Source organism: Typha latifolia, chromosome 4 (assembly GCF_019914945.1).
Source record: "Typha latifolia isolate L0001 chromosome 4, TyphaL0001v2, whole genome shotgun sequence".
NCBI lineage: Eukaryota > Viridiplantae > Streptophyta > Magnoliopsida > Poales > Typhaceae > Typha > Typha latifolia.
In genome coordinates, this window is record NC_133089.1 from 6358732 (window position 1) to 6382127 (window position 23396).

Below are 23396 nucleotides of genomic sequence, written 5' to 3' on the forward strand. Positions count from 1 at the left end.
TTGTAAATAAATAAAATAAAAATAATAAGAAGCAAACAAGTGGGAGAGGATCCAATAAAGGGATGGATGTAGGAATTCGCTGAATGTAGGATATTTGACAGCTTATTATTGGCTGCAGGATAGTACGTTTGACCCGGAAATGGGTGATGGGAACATACCTGGTGTCATCTTGTGAAATATTATAAGTATTCATTTGAGTTGGTGATTAGTAGTTCTACGTATGATTGATTAGAATTATTAAAATAGAGAAGGAATTAAAATTAAGAAAGGAAAGACAAGGCAATGGTTGGCCGTCTCTTGATGGTTGGGCTGTGGACCATTCAATAGTTTTACTTGACGGGAGACCGCAGTGCCAAGAAGGTGGGGAACTTGATGATGGCTTTATTTAATGGTGAACTTTGCTACCACAAAGCTGGGGATTCGAGTAGAAACAAATTATAGACGGTGTTAAAAAGAATTTCTCGTATCCTAATTACCACACGATTCAAGCGGAGATACAGCAATTGGCGCGATGGCGAAAATTGGACAGCCCATTTGAATCTTAGAATTTGGAGAGCACCGTAAGTCATGCATAGGGGCGAAAACGAATCAGATAGTGCTCAATTCATATTCGGATCTATATTTTTAGTTGGATTCGAATACAGATATTTGAAGGATAGCAAAATTTAAAACCATATCCTAACTAAATGGATACAGATAATTTTTGGATAGAAGTTCGAATCTAAACGGATATTGATTGAATTTAAAATAATTATAATATTTTTATTTAGATATAATTAATACAAAATTATTAAGAGTTTTATAACAAATAATTTTTTTGTATGTCAAATATATAAAATTAGAGAAATTAATCACTATAAATAATATATAACGTATTATTAATAATAATATTAATATTTACTATTTAAATAAGCAACTAAAAAAATTTGAGTGAAGTATATTTATTTTGGAGGGAATTATAGGTAAATGAAAGGGTGTAATTATTACTTTTATGTGACATGAAAAAAATTTATATATATTATATTTAGGAAAATTGAGTATGTGTCAAGCAAATAATACTAAAATATTATTGTTAAATTTTATAAAACAGAAATGCAAATATCCATTATAAACTCATATTAAACATATTAGTAAATTATATTAAATAATAATTTTTTAATTTTTTTACCTATATGCACGAATATTTTTTTCAAATATTATTTTTTTTCATGAGCCATAATTAAAGAGTAGTTATTTAAGAAAGAAGAGAGATGTGGCGAGAGAAAAGAGAGAACATTGATAAGGCAACAAAATGATAGATTTAAATTATGTCAATGATAAAATTAGAATTAATTTAAATTTATATTTAAATTTTTATTTTATTTTTATTTATTTATTAGAGACTGAACTTCATTAGAAAAAAACATTATAAAAGTATTTGGTTACTTCTCAAAACAACTAGGGGCTTAAGAGTTAAATTTAATTTTGTTTCTATATAAATATTTAAGCATTTTACTTTCAAAGGATCTAAAAATAGTGTATTGAAATAAAAGTAAAAAAAATTATAAAGAAAGATTGTCTTCTCTAAAATACTACAACACATTTCTCTGTTCTTGCTTCTGCATTGTCTTTACTTTAAGATTTACCTCACTTTGAGAAGATGGAGTGTAGGGTGGACTAGCAAGCTAATCAAAAAGGTTCTATGACAATTAGGCACGACGCGACCGGCCACACTGTGGTTGGCCTCGTGCCCATGCAAGCTGCGCATGCAGCTTGCGTGGTGAGGGTGCCACGCGCCCATTGTCGTTGTCGCAACCAACGGGCTACGGCCAACTGGCCACGGCGGGCCCCAGCGCTACCGCAACCCCCCTCCATCGCCACCTCTCTCTCTCTTTAAATCTCTCTCTCTATCAATCTATCTATCTATCTATCTATCTCTCTCGGTCTCTCTCTCACTCCACTCTCTCTCCACCCTCTTTCACACTCCTCATTGCCGACGTCGGCCCGCCGCCACCTTCCCGAAGCTGCCGCGGCCGGTGAGAAGCTCTCTCTCTCTCTCTCTCTCTCTCTCTCTCTCTCTCTCTCTCTCTCTCTCTCTCTCTCTCTCTCTCTCTCTCGCCCAGAGCTCGAGCCTCGTCGAGCCAACACCGCCAGCCAACACGGGGGTGCCCTCCCCACCGGCCCGGGTCCGCAAGCTCCTCCCTCACCTCCACTCCTTCTTCTCTTCCTCTTCTCTTCTTCTTCTTCGTTTTCTTCTTCTTCTTCTTCTTCTTTCTTCTTTCTTCTTCTTTCTTATTTCTTCTTCCGTTCTCCTTTCTTTTCCCTAAGCTCCCCTTCTCTCTTCTTCTTCTCCTTCTCCTTCTCCTCCCTTTTTCTTCTTCTTCTTCTTCTTCTTCTTCTTCTTCTTCTTCTTCTTCTTCTTCTTCTTCTTCTTCTTATTTCTTCTTCCGTTCTCCTTTCTTTTCCCTAAGCTCTCCTTCTCTCTTCTTCTTCTCCTTCTCCTCCCTTCTTCTCCTTCTTCTCCCTTCTTCTTCTTCTTCTTCTTCTTCTCCTCCTCATCCTCCTCCTACTCCTCCTCCTCCTACTCCTCTTCTTCTGCTTTCTTCCTTTTTCTTCTTCCTCCTCGGCTTTTACTCATTTCTTTTTCTGCACAATGTTGGGCTCGGCCCAGCACTAGTGACATTATTTTATTATCTACTCTATTTTATATTTATTTATTTATTTAATTAGGTATTACTTCCTTAATTAATGTAGATAAATTATTTAGGCATTAATTATTTTAATAATAATATATATTCTTCAACATAATGATTATTAATTATAATTAGTATAATTAAGGATTAACTAGGTTATAAAATATTATTCATAAATATAGATAATACTTATTTTGATGTAACTATGTATTTATATTTCTATTAGATTAATCGATAGTGTTGTAAATTATAATTATTAGATTTAAGTACTGATATTCATAATATATGCAATTTAAGTAATCTCAATAATTTATTATATACTATCGTGTGTAGAATAAGATACTAGTCTTATTAATTAATTAATTAATTATTTTACATAATTAAGTAAATACTATATAATTTCTAACTAATCAAAATAGACTAAGAAATATAAATTTATTATAAATAGATCTTATCTATACTTATATCCCATTTATAATTGTTTAGCTTTTACTTTATAATTATCTATTTAGAATATTAAATAAAAAGAAACGAACCTTTCTCCGTATATTATAACTAGCATTTTATAATAATAGTATGTCATAATATTTGAAAATACCTATAATGTGAATCTAGTTATGCACAAAGTAGAAGAAGTGATTTTAAACCAAATAAACATTTATATTCTACTTGAATTAATTTTAATTGGATAAACGACTAATTAATATTACTTGAATATTTTCAGATCCCGAACCCCCTTATTTGAGACCCCATGGACCTTGCTAGCGATGAGTGTCACTCGGTTATCTGACGGACGTGAGAGATGCATGGTTGGTGTCTTCTGATTAGACTGCGAGTAGTCTTATCCTATAGACGCTTTTCTCAAATTATGTTATATTATATATTATATACGTGCATGTTTTGGCCTCCAACATGATTATATGATTTTATCTAGAGATGATTACAATCGAGCATATTTTATTATATATTTGATTATGCAGATCTAGAATATGAGTACATTGGTGATATATATAGAGATGATTAGAGACGATTCTACTGTTATGATTGTATACCTTGTTGATCTATAACATAAGTATGCATGTAATAGATTAGCATGAGTATACATATGTTGACGATATAGTTGGAGACTACATTGCATCATTTTCTCTTGATTCCTATTCCACCTAAATTCTTGTTATGCATTGACTTATTATCGTACTGGATATACGCATATGGTCTGTCATTTAGAAGCAAAATATAAAATATGATTGATAGGGTAGTTGATAAAAAGTGTGAGGATACCCGAGTGGGCGCAAGGGTTAGGACGCGCTTGGTGGATGATTGATCGCTCGACATAGTCGTGATCCTGTTGGCCTTATGTCCGAGGTCGTTAATCTGTGTGCGCAGCAGACATTCGGACACATGCCGTTCGTTAGGGCATATGTGGCAAGTTATCCTCACGAGATTTCTATCAACTAGAAGGGTGCCCGGTCTGGATGGATGTTGATACCTTAGCGGGTGGCGAAGTATGGTTATATTTGAGATACTCTTACGGGTGGTGGAGTATGCTCTAAGCCTCCGGGCATGATGTTGAGACCGGGTACCGGGTGTTGACTGTGCACAGTGGTCTAGTATGATGATATGATACTGAGATATCGGTGATGATTGTGATGTTGAGAAATGCATGTGAATTTATTATCATTTGGTTACTTGATTATCGAGTGATCAATATGCATCATATATGGTTGTATTTGATATCATAGTATGGTCATGGTTGGCATGCATCATTTGTCATATTAGAGAGAGAGTTATGATGATGATATGACTTAGATATTTATTTATATATTGTCGAGGATTATATATTTTATTAGTTATGACATGATATGTTATCTATTTTTCATTTATGTATTATTGATGAACATTCACATACTCATTCATAGCATGATACTCTTTCGATTCATATTATTCCAGCACATGATTTACTCTCTATTTGGCATCACTAATTCGGGGTAAGGTATATTCACTAAGAATTTTGCTCATGACTCTTTTTATTTCTTTTTTAACCATCTCAGATATGTGGTATATGATAGCAACTTGAGATATCTTGAGAAGATATTTTAGAACGATGATGAGATGAGCTATAGATGCGAGACGGTATAGATAATAATTTAACCAGATATTAAGTTGTACCAGTATTTGATATTTGTATTCTTTTGTATTAGACAATGATTTGGATATTACAAGTCGAATCATAGTGTACTATTATATGAATTATTTTAGTTGTACCTTCATGGTTTGTTGTGGCCCGTGTGAATCCTGCCAGATTATGTAGTGGTTTAATGTATATTATTATGGACTGAGATATTCATGTGTTAACAGGTTTATTTAGTTAATAGTATAATTTATTTGGTGATGGATTATGTGATCATGGATAGATTAGCAGTTTTTATTTGATGATGTTATGATTATATGTGCGCATGAGACTATCTGTGCGTGACGGGCCCCGCCCAACCTGTCGCGTGCGCCGCACGTGCCGCGTGGGCGCATGTGCGTGCACGTGCTCGTGCCGGGTGGGAGCGTTACAACGTTAGTGTTGAAGATGACATGTAAGTTGTGAAAGAGAGCTTCGAGCTATCATGGGCACCTTCAAAACCCAATTTCGCATGCTCAAAGTGAAGCTTAATCAGGGAAATAAAAAGTATGTTGTGGCTGAGGCAATTCTCTTACAAGAGCAATAGTTGAGCATCAACGAAGTAGTCAACGGACTAAAAGCTATTATGCATGGTGGTGCTCTCATGAAGGAGACACCCAAAGAGCAAGTTATTGAGGCATCTTACTTGGAAGTATTGTATTCCAACATTAATGAGGAGGTCGATAAGATCGAGGTGATGGTTGCCCTCCTCGAGTGAGTTGTTGCGCATAAGGTTATGCTTGTGAAGAAGGCACCTCACAAGAGAGTTGCTGAGGCATCTTACTTGAAGAAGCTACAATCTAGAGTTAATGAGAACGTAAACAAGCCTAAGACATATGAAGGTGATCTCGTGAAGGAGGCGCTTGGTGAGCAAATTACGATGGAGACGTCTTACTTTCTACAAATCAAATAAGCTCAAGACAAGGGTTACTCTCTTTGACCAATCTACGGTGGGGTTATACTCATAAAGAATGGACCTGATGAACGAGTTACTGAGGCAATTTGCTTAGTAAAGCTGCAATCTAAAGTCAACAAGGTTGACATTTTCAAATTGACAACTACTCTCTTTGAAGAGGTTTCATTACATAAGTGTAATCTAGTAAAGAAAACACTTGATGAGCGAGTTGTGATTGAGTCAACTTGTTTGGAGGAAGTTGTTGTCCTATGAAAGCCACTAAAATCCTTGAGAGTTTGAAAACATGATTCAGTAGAGCTATCCAAGTGAAGGCCGCCAAGACGAAAAATGAACCATGCCATTGAGGTGAAGCTCAAATGCCAACCTAGAGCAAAAAAACTCCATAAAACAACTCTAAAGTTCGAGGAGCTGTAGAGGACCTTTGAGACACTACTGGAGATAGGCCTCACCTGTGACACCCAACTCTAAACACGTGCATGGCACGAGCCCACACGGCACGTGCGTAGCACCTGACCATTTGGTTAGATACTAATAATCAAATAAACCTGTAGCAACATCATAATTTTATCCACAACCTCTAAACTAAGAATAACTCAAGTCTAACTATCAACAACATACAAATAATCCTACATGGGCCCTACATAGGCCACAACACATCATCAAGAGCTGATCACAACTATATATACACAACAGTAGTATTTACATAATTATACAAGTACAATGTCACCTACTAAAATATAAGATAAGGATACAGATACACTTTGAAGGATGTCCACTAGTACATTAGATAAGATAACTCATCTGACATATAACACTAACCCCACTCTACTCCACACTTACCGGCAAGACCTCTAAGGGAGTATCTTGCTCCTCTCTTTCATCTGGGTTTTTGAAAATGAGAAAACAAGAGAGTCATGAGCTAAAGGCTCAATGAATAGACCTTACCCCAAATCAGTGATGCCAAACAGAGAGTAAATCAAGTATTTGATAATATGAATCAGAAAGAATATCATGTCATGAATGAGTAAATGAATGTGTCATCAATAATACATAAATGAAATATAGATAACATGTCATAACTGATAAGAATACATAATCCTCGACAATAAATAAACAGGTCACCATGTCATATGATCATCATAACTCTCTCTCAAATATGACATATGATGTATGCCGACCATGACAATGCTATGATATCAAATGCAATTATATGCGATGTATATTGGCCACTCAATAATCATGTATGTTAGATAATAATGAAATCATATGCATTTTTTAACATCACGATCATCACCGACATCTCGGTATAATATCATCATACTAGACCATTGTGCATAGTCAATATCCGGTACCTGGTCTTAACATCATGTCCAAAGGCTCAGAGCATACTCCGCCACTCGCAAGAGTATCTCTAATATAACCATACCCGAGCATCCGCTAGGGTATCAACATCCATCCAGACCGGGCACCCACATAGTTGATAGAAACCTCGTGAGGATAACTCGCCACATATGCCCTAGCAAACGGCATGTGTTCGAATGTCTATTGCACACACAGACTAACAACCTCAGACGTAAGGCCAACAGGATCGCGACTATGTCGAGCGATCAATCATCTCTAGGCACGCCCTAACTCTCGCGCCCACTCGGGTATCCTCATGCTTTCTATCAACTATCCTATCAATCATATTTCATGCTTTCCTTCTAAATGGCAGAGCAAATGCATATATCCAGTACGATAATAAGTCAATGCATAATAGAAATTTAGGTGGAATATGAATGAAGAGAAAATGATGCAATGTAGTCTCCAATAGTATCGTCAACACATGCATACTCATGCTAATCTATTAAATGCATACTCATGCTATAGATCAACTCGGTAAACAATCATAACAGTAGAATCATCTCTAATCATCTCTATATATCACCAATGTATTCATATCCCAAATCAGCATAATCGAATGCATGATAAAATATGCTCGACTATAATCATCTCTAGATAAAATCATATAATCATGCTAGAGGCCAAAACATGCATGTACATAAATATATAATATAACCTAATTTGAGAAAGGCGTCTAAGGGATAAGACTACTCACACCACTGCAAATACCAAACCACCACTCGTTCACGCTGCAACGATAACGATCAAGCCTCAATAGCTAAGTCCACGGGATCCTGAACAGGGGGGTCGGGATCGGCGTTAGTGGATGTGGCGGCGGCAGCGGGTAAAGAGAGAGAAGGGGTGTTAGAGAGAGAGAGAGAGAGAGGAAGAGAGGAAGATGAGAATGAATCCGAGAGAGAGAGAGAGAGAGAGAGAGAAACAGTGGGGAGGGGGCTGCGGCGGCGACGGCAGGGGCCCACCGCGCTAGCTGGCTCGGCCAGGTTGGCCGGGCCGGTGCTTGGGGCGCGTGGCGCCCATCTCCACTGCCACTGCATGGCACGAGCTGTCATGCCATGCAGTGCATATTTTATTCTTTTTTAACTTGGGCTTGGGTTATTACATCACCCATCCATCAAAGGAGTCACAGAGGCAACAATGCGAGACCAAAAAATATTCAAACTTGCCACAGAGGGTAAGACTAGATATATTTGGATCAGTAGAGGGTTGATCTTGCAAATGGCCCATTGTCATTCATTCCTAGGAAGATGACTTGTAAAGAAATCTCTGAAGGGGTACTATGATGTCAGTAGGGCACGACATCGACGGCAACAATAGATGAAGGTACTGTTGGAAATAGAAGATCGATAGTATAACGAAATGATGCACTATAACTTGTTTGAACAAAGACTGGAGCGACAACCACTTATGGCACCTATCCTTGAGGCAACAAGGCCATGTAGTGGCTTAGGAATTGCATGGTTTCCTTAAGAGTATGGGGAAGAAATAATCTTACAGAGGTGCTCTTTAAAGGCATCTTAATTACGAGCATGTGGCTAAAAGATTCGTGTATTAGGTGGGGGAGAATGTCATGCCTTATTAAAATTTTGATCGAAATTAAAGTGTCAAGGGAGTCCAAGTGACTAAGCGATGTTGCAGCTAGACTTAATGGATACTATAATAAATAGATAAGATTAATATTTATCCACTATTGTATTATTAAATGGATAAATGATACCCATTTTTGTTGACTTTGTGAGAAGTCAAAGCCTCACTTGTAATCATATCCAATTAGGAAAGATATTTATGAGTTTTAGTCTTATCTCTAGCCTCTTAAATATCTAGAGAAAATATTTATGAGTCTTAGTCTTTATCTCTAGATTCCTAATTATTTAGATAATATATTAAAAACTTTAATAGCTAAGTTTCTTTTTGCCTCTATATAAAGGGTTAAGAACTTTAATTGTAAAGGTTCTAAAGATAGTGTGTTAAAATAAAAGTGAGAACTTCACAAAGAAATGTTGTCTTCTTTTCTTACTTCTATGCTACCTTTATTTTAAGGTTTATTTCACATTGCCAAGAAAGTGTTGTGTCGCGTGGACTAGCAAACCAGTAAAGAAAATTAAATCTGTGACAACATACCTGCTATTATTTAGCTATAAAAAGAAAGAAAAAAATAATAAATTCTCCCTATTGCATTATTATTAGTCAGTTGTTCAATCTATGAATATTTAATAAATGCATCAATTATAAAATAAAGAAGAGGGAAAGAACATAACTTTCTATATTATTCATTTTGTTATTTTTCTCAACCTTTTTTTTTCTATTTTTCTTGATATTTCTATTCTTTCTATTAACACGAAGAGCTTTCTCAAACACCACTCTATAATATTACGCTAAGTCACACCTAACTCTACTAGGTCTCACTTATCCCATTTACCTAACTTTCTTAGCTATGTGGAGAGGAGATGACACTCCTCTCTTTTACATCATCTCCCTTTCTTGAGATTATCTTTTTCACCCTTCCACAAGTGTCATTGCCTCATTGTTGTCTCCTCTCTCCTCGCACTCTCCTCTTGCTCTGCCGTATGCCTCCACCTAAGCTATCCAACATAGAGAGATATAGATAGGGAGTCCTCACTCGTCTTCCCCAACTTAATTATGGTAGCTAGTTATTTCTATGGATTTGGATAATGGGTGACTAGGTGGATAAGTGGAAGAGCATTTAGTGAGATTATTGTTGTCATCTCTGCTGCATTATCAAATCACTAACTCGTGATATGGTGTATATGCTCAACTCTTTTCCTACTTGATTATTGAGTGAGAAAAGATCTGTCTTTTGGGACTTCATTTTTTTTTATTTCTTTGCTTTCCTATAGGTTAGTGCAGAGGACTTTCATCGACATCGATTAATAATTCTCCTTGCTTTCGCCTTTCATGTTCGGGTAGGGTTGTGCGTCTTTAATTATTAGGTCATGATGAAGTTATGGAATGATTTAAGGCATTTGCACCTATGAATTCACTATGGTTGCATTTTCTTTGTTGTATTTTATTTGTGTGTTCTTGGGTTTAGTATTTTATTTTCCCTGTGATTCTATCTACTATAGCCAAGTGTAGTATTTGTGTCAAATAGTTGGGCATAACTAAGGAATCAATACTTAGGACTGAGTAAATTATATTAGGGATAAATAAATTTTGCGCTTTCGTACTTATGCCCAAAATTACTTTACGTTTTTTATACTTTAAGAAATCTCAAACTAGTCATTGTACTTATGACTAAAATGAGACCGTCAGTTTATCTATCAAACTTAATTGAGTGGACCCACATAACATCTAAAACAGACTAGCAAGCTGAATTCCCCTCTCTTTCTATTTTTTAGATAAAAATATTGTTTTTCTCTTATATAAATATTTCTCTCTTCAAATAATATCCACAAGTTCTCTATTTTTCTCTTACTTTTCCACCAATGAGCTCTTCCTAATCTAAAAAACCCTTGTTATGAAGAAGACAAAAACGAGTTAAATAAAAACCTCATATATTTTGCTTAACAAACACGACACCATATTTTAGTTATTTGGCAATGCTTAGTTAATTTTGACAGAAAAACTGGTGATATCACTTTTGTCATAAGTACAAGGACTGGTTTGAAATATATATAGGGTAAAGTGATTTTAGATATAAGTACAAATGATCAAAATATATTTAACTTATTATATTAATTGTTTACGTTAATGAAGCTATTCACCTATGGACCTTCCCTTTAAATTTATACATATATATAATATTAGACTGATGGGTATAGCAATGGCCACATTGTAATGCTATTTTCATATTGTATTATTTAAAATTATGTATTGAACACGCTACATGGTGACCTCCATAAATAAAGCCTCGCTTGATCGACCAGATTGGGCTGAGTTTAGGTTGGGCCTTTATCTTTTTGGCCCAACTAAGTAGAGCTTCTTTTCGCTAGTTTGCCCACGAGGTTAGTCGAGTCGAGCAGGTTCAAACAAGTCTAGAATATTCTAACCTATTACCTCCCACTAGCCAATGAAATATCGAATTTCTATTAGGTCGAGTGTAACAGATCAAGCTTGGGTAGAATGAAGTGTCCAATAGAACTAGAGAAGTCAGCGTACATAAACTCATGGAGAAGGATAGAGGACATCGAGGATGCGTTGCTCAATAGCTTAGCCACACCTACTTTACCTATCCAAAACTAAGAAACCAAAGTAGATGGAGAGAGAAGGGTTAGGCTAGACGGGTCAGGCTTTCAATCCAAGCTGGGCTGACAAAGCCTTAGCTTGTATCGCCTTTACTAAATAGGACTAAGATTGAACAAGGCTTAGATTCATTTCGGTGGGTTTAGGACGAGCTTGAACGGACCAAATTCACTTGTTTACCTCTAGGTATACCTCCTTTGGAATTTAGACATTAAGTCTCGTTCACTTGCGGAATAAGATCAATTCTATAAAGAAACATTATAATTTTAATACTAGGAGAAGAGGGATAATACCAGGACAACTATTTTTATTGTTTAGTTGAATACTAGTGTAAGGAATAAAATTAATATTTAAGTAATGAATAATAGTGAATATGTATTGAAAATTGATGATATTTTAAACCAAATAATAAATATACCCTTGATTGGATGTAAGTAGTACTAATAATTAGGTGTTGTCTAATCTATAAGCAAAATAGTAATTTTAGATCATCATTAAATTGACTTTTAAAAGTTGTATGGGATAAGAGGAGAAAAAATGAATTCTTATACTAAAAGAAGCTAAATCATTTTTTAATTACTACATAAGATGAATGAGGGTTAAATGTACGGGTGTAAACAAGCCGAGCTTGAGCCGGAGCCAACTCGAAATTAATTTCGAGCCTTAGAATTGGGCTCAGGCTTGGCTCAACTCAACTCGAGCCAAGCCCGAGCCAAGCCAGGCCAGGCTAGACCGAGACAAAGCTCGAGCTTGAAATGAGCCTATCTTCAAGCCTCATTCAAGCCGTGTCGGATCGAGCTGGACCATGCCAGATCGAGCCCAAGCCGAGTCGAAGAAGAAGGAGGAGGAGGAGGAGGCGGGCTGGCGGGGCACCGCGGCGGCTTGCTGTTGCCGAAAGAGAAGGCGGCACGCAACGACTTGCCGCTGCCGAAGGAGGAGGCGACGGCATCAATGCGGCACTGCGGCGGCTTGCTGTTGCCGAAGGAAGAGGAGGCGGCAGCCGGACACTACTATTGCAGAAGGAGGAGGAGGAGGAGGATTTTAGCGGCTCGAGCTCGACTCAGCTCTGACCAAGCCGAGCCAGGCTCGAGCTTCAACCGAGCTGAGCCTGAGCCAAGCCCGAGCCGCTCGTCGAGCTTGACAACCCTAGTTAAATGAAACCGGTTAGTCATTTAGATAGAATATCCTACCTGTACCAAAAGCAAACAAATAAACATCCTTGTTAAAAGAAAATTTCTAGAGTAAACTAGAAGTTGAACACATAATCCACAGTTAAAACTAGGCAATCCAATTAATTTCAACCAAAAGACCGGTTTCTCCTGTGCCCCGGCCTCTTCTCTTTCTCCTCCCCAACGCCACAACCCTCTGCCTGGTGATCACCACCACTTCCGCACTCCCTATTCCTCGAAAACATACTCTTCAACCCCCTCACCAACTTCGCCCCAAACCCCCTTCCATTCTTCTCATCCCTCACCTCCTCACCACCAGCCTTCTCCCTCACAATCCTAAAACTCGCCGACCTCACCGAATCGATCGCCGCGTTATTCTTCTCCTTTATCTCCTTCTCCTCCGACCTCCTCAAACGCCTCCGAAGGCCCCTCAGCTCGCGCTCGAGGCTCTCGATGCGGAAGCTGGTGGCCTCCATGGAGGCGCGTATGTGAGCGGACTGGCGAACGACGGCGTCGCGGCGGAGGATGGTGCCGAGCGTCACGTTGGGATTGGCGGGGTTGGCGAGGGGGAGATGGGATCCGTCGGGGTGCTTGGTGGCCGTTGTGGTGGCGGCGGCGGCGTGGTGGAAGAGGGAGCGGTGGGCGTGGAGTTGCTCGACCAGCATGGCCTGGACGACGAAGCGGAGAGGGAGGCGGGGGTTCTGGATGAGGTGCATGAAGTGATGGTGGGAGAGGTTGGTCGAGCTGATGCTGTGGCAGAGACGGGTCTTGTCGTCTTCCGAGATCTTGCCTTTGTGCTTCTGTTGGGATGAATTAATGAAGGCGATGAGAATCATGAGATAGGAGCAACTCACAAGTCACAACCAGTCTAATTAAATAATAGTTCTAATCTTGCAAACAAATAGGCTTTAATTATATGACTTATTATCGCATTGCATCTCTGAAAAATAAACTTATATAATTTTTTAGAGAATTAAAAGATTTTGCTCCTGAATTATTTAAAATAACACAATCTTAACTCTTATTTGCCAGGTGTAATGTGAAATTAGATCATATACAATGCAGAGGATGAAAAATATAATTGAAATGATTAAAATACGTTTTAACCCTGCGTTTATACCAAAATTCACTCTCTGAATTTCTCATTCATGGCAATTAATTCCAAGAAGGTTCTAACTCATCAATTTGTTTTTTCTGATATATAACTCATCAGTAATTGCCTAACAATCACTACTGATAATGTAAAATGATCAAAATATCTCTTTTAATTTAGAAATAATCAGTTAGAATTTATGAAACGGATGAATTTTATACTTCCTCAGTTTTACCTCATTCCTAAAATTTAGCTTTTACAGCATTTCCAAAATGAGACGCAATCTGAGTCAAAAAGTTGATAATTTTCATTAAAAAATACTTTCATCTATATTTCTTAACAAAAATCTAACAGTTGTATATAGATTAAAAGAATGAGATAATAAAGTATAATAAATATATTTGGATTTTTTAGCATGTATGTTCTTATAAAATCCCTTATTTATGTATATACCCTTTAAAGTTGATATTTTACTCTAATTTAAAACTATCTTCACTTCTTTTTCACCTTAAAAACTGGATAATTTACCTAAATTTTCTTGTGCTACAGGATCGGCCTTTTTCTTTTCTGCAGCCTATTCAAATGACCATCCCTACCCTCCTTGTAGATCTCAAAGGCAACTATCTAACAGTAAAGATCCAATGGCACGAATCGCAAATCTACGCAAAAGAAGAAGGGCAACAAAGCTTTACCTCAAGATAGTGGTCCACGATCCTGTAGAGCAGATCGTGATCGTGCTCGAATCGCGCCCGCATCGCCTCGGCGACCAACACCATCTCCTCCACCGACAGCGCCGCCACGTCATCGAGCCACCCCTCGTCGCCGCCGGATCCTTCCAGCACCTCCACGCACCGGACGATGAGCCGCGCCGCGGACCCCGCCGCCTCGCCTCCGAGCAGTGCCGCGCAAGCGCGGAGCACATGCGCCGCTTGGTCGGCGTCCGTGGCCACCTCCTGGAAGAAGTAGTTGTCCGTCCGGCTCACCAACCCACCGCAGCCGCCGCCGTCGTCGTCCGTCATCTCGAGCCAGTCCGCCGTCGCCCTTAGGGCGGCGAGGTTCGACGGCGTCAGGGCGACGTTTGAGCCGTAGCAGGAGGTGATGACGTCAGCGAAGGAGTCCGCCGTTAATCCTGAAGGCGGGGCGATGGTGACGTCCGAGGATTCCGTTAGGTGCCGTTCGAGGTAGCCGCTCCGCAATGTTATCAGATGCTGTTCAGAGAAATAAGTCGATTTCATAAGAAAGGTAATTCCGGTCACTGATATTATCACCCCCAGTTTATCATAGGTCCATCTGTCAATCTACTTGCAAGCTACTTATTTTATTGGTTTTTTGCATCTGTACTCCTCTAAAAGCCCTTAACTAATGCCTGCACTGATCCAAATGCCAAATTCAGAGAAATGTTGCAATTTGCAAATAAGGGACTTTATTCGATGCAGCCAGATGTAAATTGTTAAATTTGATTTAAGAGAAGGGAGGTGGAGTTATGATAAGAAGGGGTGAAAATATCGATGAATCCAAAAAAAACGGAGAGGGGCAATTAAGGAGGGAATTGAATGAGGACAGTTTGTCATCAATTATTTTGACGAAAAATACCACTGGATACTGCTGATAGTGGGGGAAATTGTCGGGTACTTTTCATAGTAACAGGCCCCATTTAATTGAGACCGTCCGATCTCGATCCAACGGAGAGGGTGTCAGAGTCTTGTTGGATAGTGGTAGCCTGTTTTATTAGTTGATTAGAATAATTATATATATATATACACATATAAATTATGAAATGAGAAATAGCTACAAGATCTGGTTCTCTTTTTACCTTGACTGGTTTTATTACATGCATTTTCCAACAAATGAAATCCTAATTTCTTTGATGAAAATTGAAATTGTTATGCTTTAATTCAGATTTGAGATCTTACCCTGTGAAGATGGAAACTTTGATCTTGTATTCGGATAATAATATCTGTCTTACATCCATTTTTTCGTGACCTATCAAGAAAGAAAAATAAGGAAAAATGATTACATAACAATATAAAACGATTCTAAATTTAAAGAATTATAGTGTATGAAGAGGAAAAAAAAGGAAGAGATAGAGGAGATAAATTATACATACCATCCTTCAACTATGCTTTGAAGTGATGGCGGAGGCCGCGATGACTGCAGCGAAGAAGAGCGAGAATTGAAGCGATCTTCTTCTTCTTCTTCTTCTTCTTCTTCTTCTTCTTCTTTTTCTTCTTCTTCTTCCTCCTCCTCTTCCTCTTCTTCTTCTTGATTATCTTCATATATGGTGTCTACCACGCCCAACTCTTGCCAAACTCTCATTTCCATTTCTCTTCCAATAATTTTTTTCTTGGCCTATTCCTTCTCCTCTCCTTCCTCCCTTCTAACTCTCCGCGGAGGAGCACAGGTTTCCAGGGTTGCCGCAGTTATCTCTGCCATTGCTATAAGGCTACGGGGTGGAGTTAAATGGGGTGGTCATTGAATGCATGCATGTGAACCACCATAAATGTGGTGCACCCTCATCTTACAATATCTATCATACTAAAGGAGATTCAGAGGTTTGAATCTTTTGCGATTTTTTTTTGTTTCTTTCCGAACTTTTTGCATATATGCTCCTGGATTTGGTTCACTGATGGATTTTGTTTATTTGTAAGTGATTCATTATCTTAATGAGCTTGCTAGTTTTAGACAAAGTTCCTAGTTTTGCCTTTGCTCGTTTCTGTTAGACCTAATTAGAAAAAGATTCCTCCCTTTGTCAGTATAATCCAGTATATTTTTTTTCTAGAGAAAATATATTTTACTTTCTCCCTTTGGTTAGGCTAAATTTTAAAGAATCTTCTTGAATTTTTATTTAGTGCCACCTATGAAATAAGTTTCCTCTTATCTTCTCAATTCTCTTCTAAAATTTCTGTCCGGATGAGATAAAGTATTTATCTCATCTTATTATTTTCTTTTCTTCTCCCACCCTATCCAATCAGGGTGGATTGAGATAAAGAAAGCACAAGACAAAAGGGTTTTCATAAATAAAATTAATATTTTAATTAGTTATTGTTAAATTAAAATGGTATTTTAGTCTTTTTAGATTAAAACTAATGTCTGCCGGACAACTACGTGTAAGTAGAACTATAAGATGGTTAAATAACACAAACAATAAGAAAAATACTGAAATTTAGCTTTGACTATGGAGGTGTAAATATTTTTGGGAAATATATCAACTATACACTATATTTTGCTTTTATTATTATTTATACCTACCATATACATTTTAATTTAAATACTTTAAAAACCTCTACCATTAATTTTCTTAATTGCCAGTTATGAAAAATAAGTAATGCCCTTGAATAAAATATTTTAGCTAAAATAAAATTAAATGTGAACTAGATTTTAAAGCGAAATGTGAGGTAGTTTAAATATTTTAACTTTTTATTTTGAAAGATAAACGAAATATTCTCTATTCTATTTAATTACGTACTGTTATGATAAAATTAGCCTTGAGCCTTTTAATTTGAATAATTTTAGGCAAAATGCACGGATCTAATGATAATAGTGTCAACGATGGAAAAACAAAATTCAGAATGTTTTTGATAGATTTTCCAAAAAAAATTCACAATTTTTCTTTATAAAAACAAAGAGTGGTCCACCTTTTTTTTGTGTGTAAAAGTACCTGGAATTCAATTAAAAAAGCATTAATGTGAAGCTGAGTACTTGGAAGTAACTCATAAACTAGTTCCTTTTTTCAGTAGAATTTCTACTTCCAGTTGGAGATCTGGCCTTAGGTTTTAAATCCCTGTCCAATATCCCTCTTCAATTTGCTGATCAATTGCCAGAAATGAATGATTCAAATGCTTAGCTAATATGGATAAATCTAAGTAAACATCTCTTTTTCTTTTTCTGAACCATTGAAACTTAAAAGGATCGAATACCTGATAGTTAATGGATTTAAACACTATAGTTAAATTTCAGATATATACCTGGTTAAATGGATCATTGGACCAATTAAGAGGGTGTGCTATTAACAAGCTCAGATCCACCCATCCAGCTGCCATTTATGTCTTCGTACTCTTGCATCAATTATGACCCATCCATGTCTGTACATCCCAAACATGAAATGCGACCTACTCCTTATCATTGTAAAAGATAGAAATTATCCTCTTCTAACCAGTGTGGTAATTAAGCATGCATTTGGTATCAATTAATCGTCTTTTTTTTCATTTTTTTTTCCTTTTGTTTGTTTTTTTTTTAATTGATCAACATGCTTAGACAGAAATTTCATTCAAGAGTAGGATTACAAAAAAGATCCCACAGTGGATCCATTCTTTAGATATACGATCATGAAGATGAAAACCGGCCAAATCATGAGCAGCAATATCGTTAACCTTGCTCTAGAAGGAAACCTTAATGGTATGGAACATAGCTATCTGCCTAACACTTTCTCGAACTATGGAAGAAATACGCTAGCCCATAGAGTGGGCAGAACCATTATGTAACAGCTCGTAGAAAAATAATAATAATAAGAATAATAATAATAATAATAATTTATTCTCTCCTTCCTCTCTTCTCTCTCTTTCTTTCTCTAATACGACTCGGTGGGATTGGATTCATTCGTAACACATTGGGCTACAGGGTTAAGCCTATTTATTTAGTTATTTATTTGTATTCTTTTTGGTAGCTATCTTGTTAGTTGAGTTATAAACTCAAGTACCTATTAAATATGAACTCAACTTGTTAATTGGATAATTAAGTCTAGTCAAGTCGATTAAATATTTTAGTCGAGTCATAAGTTGTATTGGGAACCAAAGTTCAACTCGGGCTAGTCGAGTTGTATTGATTGATTGAGTCCTTATCTAGGTCAGTCTAGGATTAGCCTCTATAAATATATAAATGAAACCCTAATTTTGTAATTATCTCATTATTGGATTGCTTTGTCGTTCCCTACCTCTATGTCTATCTCTTGGTTGTCGACCTCATCTCCTCTACCACCATTGTTGGTTCTGTCTCTTCTAGCCTCTAGCCTCCCTTTTCTCCTTCTCTACTTCTCATTCAACCTTTATTCTCTAGCCCTACTAAAAAAACAAGGCATATTTGCACCAGAATAGCCATCAAAAGTAACAATGTGCAAATTGATCCATGCAGATACAATCTTGATTCATCGGGTTGAATCACCCTTTGACCTTCGTTTTTTTTTTTTTTTTGAAAGATATCTTCCAATCTAGCCACCCAATTGGAGTGAAATTAGATTTGTTGGGAAGTCACTCCTAAGGCTATAACATATCGATCCAACGGCTAGATCCGCCAAATAATCTCTCAAAATTTCTGCATAAATTTCTATCTAGAACTGGTTGCAAAATGGATCAACCATTTTCGAAGAGAGATTATATCACTCTCTCCTTAATTTCTACACCTGCTCTTATCTCCCTCTATCTATCGAGATGAAATCCCCACTTCAATTTCTCCATATGCAACCCCCCTTTTGCTACCAAATATTTTGCCAACAACTATACTTCATCGCAACCTCAAGATCACCACTGGAGTTGGTTTCTTCGTCATCGACCATGTTGGGCTGCCGCCACCTTCTCTCCCTCGCCACCTCTTCATCTACTCTCTAGAGCAATACCCCATGTGGGTCTTGCAATGAGAACCCCGTTTAGCATATGCATTTCTCTTTCATCTCTCTCTCTTATATTCTTCTTCATCCATTATAATTATGTGTTCGCTTCATTCTAGTAATACTAGTGTGTTTGGCTATCTTTGGCCTTACAAACCAAGTGGGTTCTGATTTTATTGCAGCTCATTTACTTATATTAGTAGGTATTAATATATAATTACTATTATGTTAGTATTATAGTATAGAGCGATTTAGTAGTTCTTATCTAACTATTGAATGTTATAATTAATACAAAGAACTAAGTAGCATTAAGACAGGTTATCCTTTCTTTTACAGTGTGTAGATTTTCTTAGTTATTTCATTTACACCATTGGTGCTACTATTATCCTTAGTTTTTCTTATTTTAAATAATTATAGAGAAATAGATTTTATGACGTGGGGCATCAATGAACCATCACAATGTATTTACTAATGTTTCCAGTATTTGTATTTTAAACGACATAAACATGTGAGGCAAGAATATGCTAAAGGTTTCATTTATTATTGTTATTTTATTTTCTTCTAAATTTATTTTTGATAACTGTTGATAATTTATTTCTTAGTTGTTTATGAAATGATAAATATATTAATGTCTTCTTGTTAAGGGGTTTAGGCTAACTTTCTGTCTTATCTAAGCATAAAAATATAGATAGATTAATTGATTTGTTAAAAAAAACTTTAGTATTGGCATATAATTAAATTTATTTCCTAAGCTCTAAAGTAGGTTGCTACTCATTTTGCCATTGCATCATCTCGTTAGTAGATCTACTGCTGTGTAATGACGATCTTAAGAGATAAGATGAATCATTTAACAAAGTAGTGATGTCAAGCAAGCGAATCTTTCGTAGTACAGGAATAGTGTAATATTGAAGTGATATTTTAGTTTATTAATTCATTGCATTCATATCATACATATATAGATATTTATTTACTATTCAACATAAATATATTTATTTACTATTTCATAGTTATTTATGGATTATAGTGCATTCCTAAGCATGATATCTTCGATGTGCATGACATACAAATTATGATGATGACCACTACACCACTTGCATGGATCACCATGTATGCCTGTTTACACACTTATCCCAAGGTCAAGGGGCAGACTATATATATATATTACATATATTTATGTCGGCCGATGCATGAGGTCGTAAGGTTAAGAGGACTATTAGGCATTGTGTGCGGCGGGCGTAATACTATTAAGATGGAGACTAGATAGTAGGTGATCTAAAATTATAATTTGAAGGTAAGGGTTGTAGATTTAGCAATACCCGATGATGTAGGGTCAGTGCGTATATGAGCAGTGTGCTCTTGATTCCATTATGAGCGATGATTTCGTTACATGCCCTTAGTTTAATGGCCACAGTCAATCGGTCTTAGGTAGCATCGCCAGTCATGCATGGGCGGTATTACCGCTAGATTGCCTATCCCTCCTCAATGTTTGAGATGATATGTGAGTTGATATTTATTATATGATGAATAGCTCTTGGAGTAGGTAATAATAATTTATGGCTATGGTTCTATATCAGCTTGATATAAATAATTTAATAGTTTAAATGATACAAATCATGTGTTCTTTTATTAATATATATGAGATATAGTTATTGGCATATTGTATGGATATATTATTATGATCATGTTAGTATACATATATATTATGTGACATTCTTCTTTACACTATATTTAAACTGTAGAAATGTGTACTTACTAAACTTTATGCTCACCATCCTTTGATGGAAATATTTTTTTAGATTAGTAGATGTCCCTGAGTCTACGAAGGAGCTAACAAAGATCTGCTTATAATTTCTTTATTTTATTTTGTTGTTGTAAATAAGTTAGACAGACTGTAGCCTCTATGTGGGCATTTATTTCGATGAAGTATATGGATATGTATTTTGGGGTTTGTTGCAGCCTGTGATATCTTAGACTCCTTTAGCTTTTATTAATTGGTAAAAATATTATATTTTTATTTTGTATATTGTGTAAAAAATATTGATCAAAAGATCATGTGGAATTCACGTGTGTTTTATCTACGTGAGAGACACGTATATTTGGAAGTGAGTGTTTCACATTAACTATCTTTACCACCCAAAGCCAATCACCAATTAATCAACATGTGCCTGCAGTGTTGATTGCATGGAGAACATTATACCTAAGCTGCAAGGCTAATGCCTCGTCCGAGAGTGCATTAGGGCAATCGAGAAGAAATATAACTTTACTAATTGTTCTGTTGAGAGGGGCAATTTGTTTTTATTGGCAATTTAGGATATATGAGTGTCTAATTTCCTTATCCCACCAAAATTAGAATAAAATATTCGGATAAGGGAGATTTATTCTATTATTTATCTCTTATATGGCAAAAAAATTTTAAATAAAAGAAGGTATATTCCATATAATCTGTTATTCCAACCAACTAAATAAACCCTAGAGCTAGTCTATCGCCACCGTTTCATTGAACTACATATTATGTTTCAACATATATATTTCGACCACAATCGGGTCCGAATATAATGTTATAATACTGGATAGAAATATGTTAACCCTTCATATTACACTCTATTTATATGTATATATGATGCATATGAGCCAAGAGATTGAGAGAGGAGCTTCACTATTCATACATTATTTTTTCCTAAAATAAAGATGAGAAATTTGCTATCTTAAAATAAAATAATCCTTCTCATCATTATAAGATCTGAGAAAAGCTTATATATATAAATATGGCAATTCGTCAAAATAGACAAAAACCACCTTTTATCATCCATCCACTGTGGATCAATTTTGAGCAATACTACAAAATTGCAAAGAACCAAAAACACTTAAGATATTAAATTAGAAATCAACGACTTATATCATACTTTTAGATATCTAAAAGGACTAATAATAATATATAACACTTCTATTCAAAATATCTTATTTTACTTAAGGCCTTAATTAGTTGTCACTATAAACTCAAAAGTTGTACATAGGATCTTTAATTTCAATTATTGCATGTCTAGTACGGAGTCAACAATGTCAGTATAGTGCTTATGCCCTCGGAAATAACATAAGATTTGAATACAATGCTCAATTTTAATAAAGGAATCAACCGTCTGTCCAAAGTGTCACCATGTTTTGACCTTTGTACTAACGACGTAAGCACCTTGAGTGCAAAGCATGCGAACGTAGGACATTTGTGACATTTTCTACTGCTTTTATCGACCTATGTTGTAAGAGAAATGAAAACTTAACGGTGTCTTAGTTAAACTTGAGTGCAAAGCATGCAGGCGTAGGACATTAGTGACATTTTCTACTACTTTTATCGACCTATGTTGTCAGAGAAATGAAAACTTAATGGTGTCTTAGGTTAAACATTGAGATTTAAATCTGAGTATACTTATTCAACATATGAGTCCATTTAGCCATTTCAACACTATCCCATTGGTTGTTTTTATTGACATATTTACTATAACCAAGCTCATATCAATTGATTGAGACAAATATAATCTTTAGAAAGAAATTATTTTATGCATCCTGAAATATTTTTGTTCCACATATATCTCTTACTTAACGAGATTGATTCTATTAATCATCGGTGATGCCGCGATGGGTAGGGAGACTTTTTGTGGCTTTTTTTTCTTTTTTTTTTTGCAACCTTTTCCTAGAAGTAGAGATAATTTGATGTTCTTTTTTTCTAATCTAGAATAATATTTTCTAGTCTAGAATAGGGAATAAAGATAATTTAAAAGTGGGCTTCATTCATACCAAAACCTGGGCTTAAGATTTTATTCATTCAGAATAGGGCTGTCATTTGTTTTTTAATTTTTATATTGCGTGAACAGAAAATTGAGTTTCCTGCACAGGGTTGTTGAAAGGGAAGTTGATTTCTACATATTATGCCATTGCCTTCCTAAGCTCTGTTTTCCTTTATTAAATCTATATTATTCTAAGGATTGTTCTTCTTTGATTTGTTCAAGAGAAAATTTTGGCTATAATGTAGGCGTGTGTTTGATACCGTTTTGTAACCCTAGCATAGCATTAAGTTTCTTTTTATTTTAACCTTTTTCTCTCTTGCGCCATGCCTCGTAGCGTAGGACAGCATCATCACCTCCTTCTCTCTCTTCCACCCTTAGCCGGAGTGGTTAGGGG

The 23396-nt window shown here is 36.2% G+C and overlaps 1 protein-coding gene across 1 annotated transcript; it reads right to left on the reverse strand.

Moving 5' to 3' along the window:
* Positions 1–12555: 12555 nt before the first annotated feature.
* On the reverse strand, positions 12556–16071 carry LOC140787802 (BTB/POZ domain-containing protein At3g49900). Its single transcript, XM_073136904.1, has 4 exons — positions 15732–16071; positions 15538–15607; positions 14317–14832; positions 12556–13331 (listed from the first exon to the last, which is right to left on the reverse strand). The coding sequence occupies exons 1-4, from the start codon at positions 15944–15946 to the stop codon at positions 12660–12662; spliced, it is 1473 nt and encodes a 490-aa protein (XP_072993005.1). The 5' UTR covers positions 15947–16071; the 3' UTR covers positions 12556–12659.
* Between the last annotated feature and the right edge of the window lie 7325 nt (positions 16072–23396).

What these genes read in the sequence shown, in the direction of transcription:
- LOC140787802 (XM_073136904.1), bottom strand. Translation starts at nt 15,946, where the DNA reads ATGGAAATGAGAGTTTGGCAAGAGTTGGGCGTGGTAGACACCATATAT. An exon ending in CAAAGCATAGTTGAAGGATG is followed by an intron (nt 15,608 to 15,731) that starts GTATGTATAATT and finishes CTTTCTTGATAG; the next exon opens with GTCACGAAAAAATGGATGTA. An exon ending in TCGTGGACCACTATCTTGAG is followed by an intron (nt 13,332 to 14,316) that starts GTAAAGCTTTGT and finishes TCATCCCAACAG; the next exon opens with AAGCACAAAGGCAAGATCTC.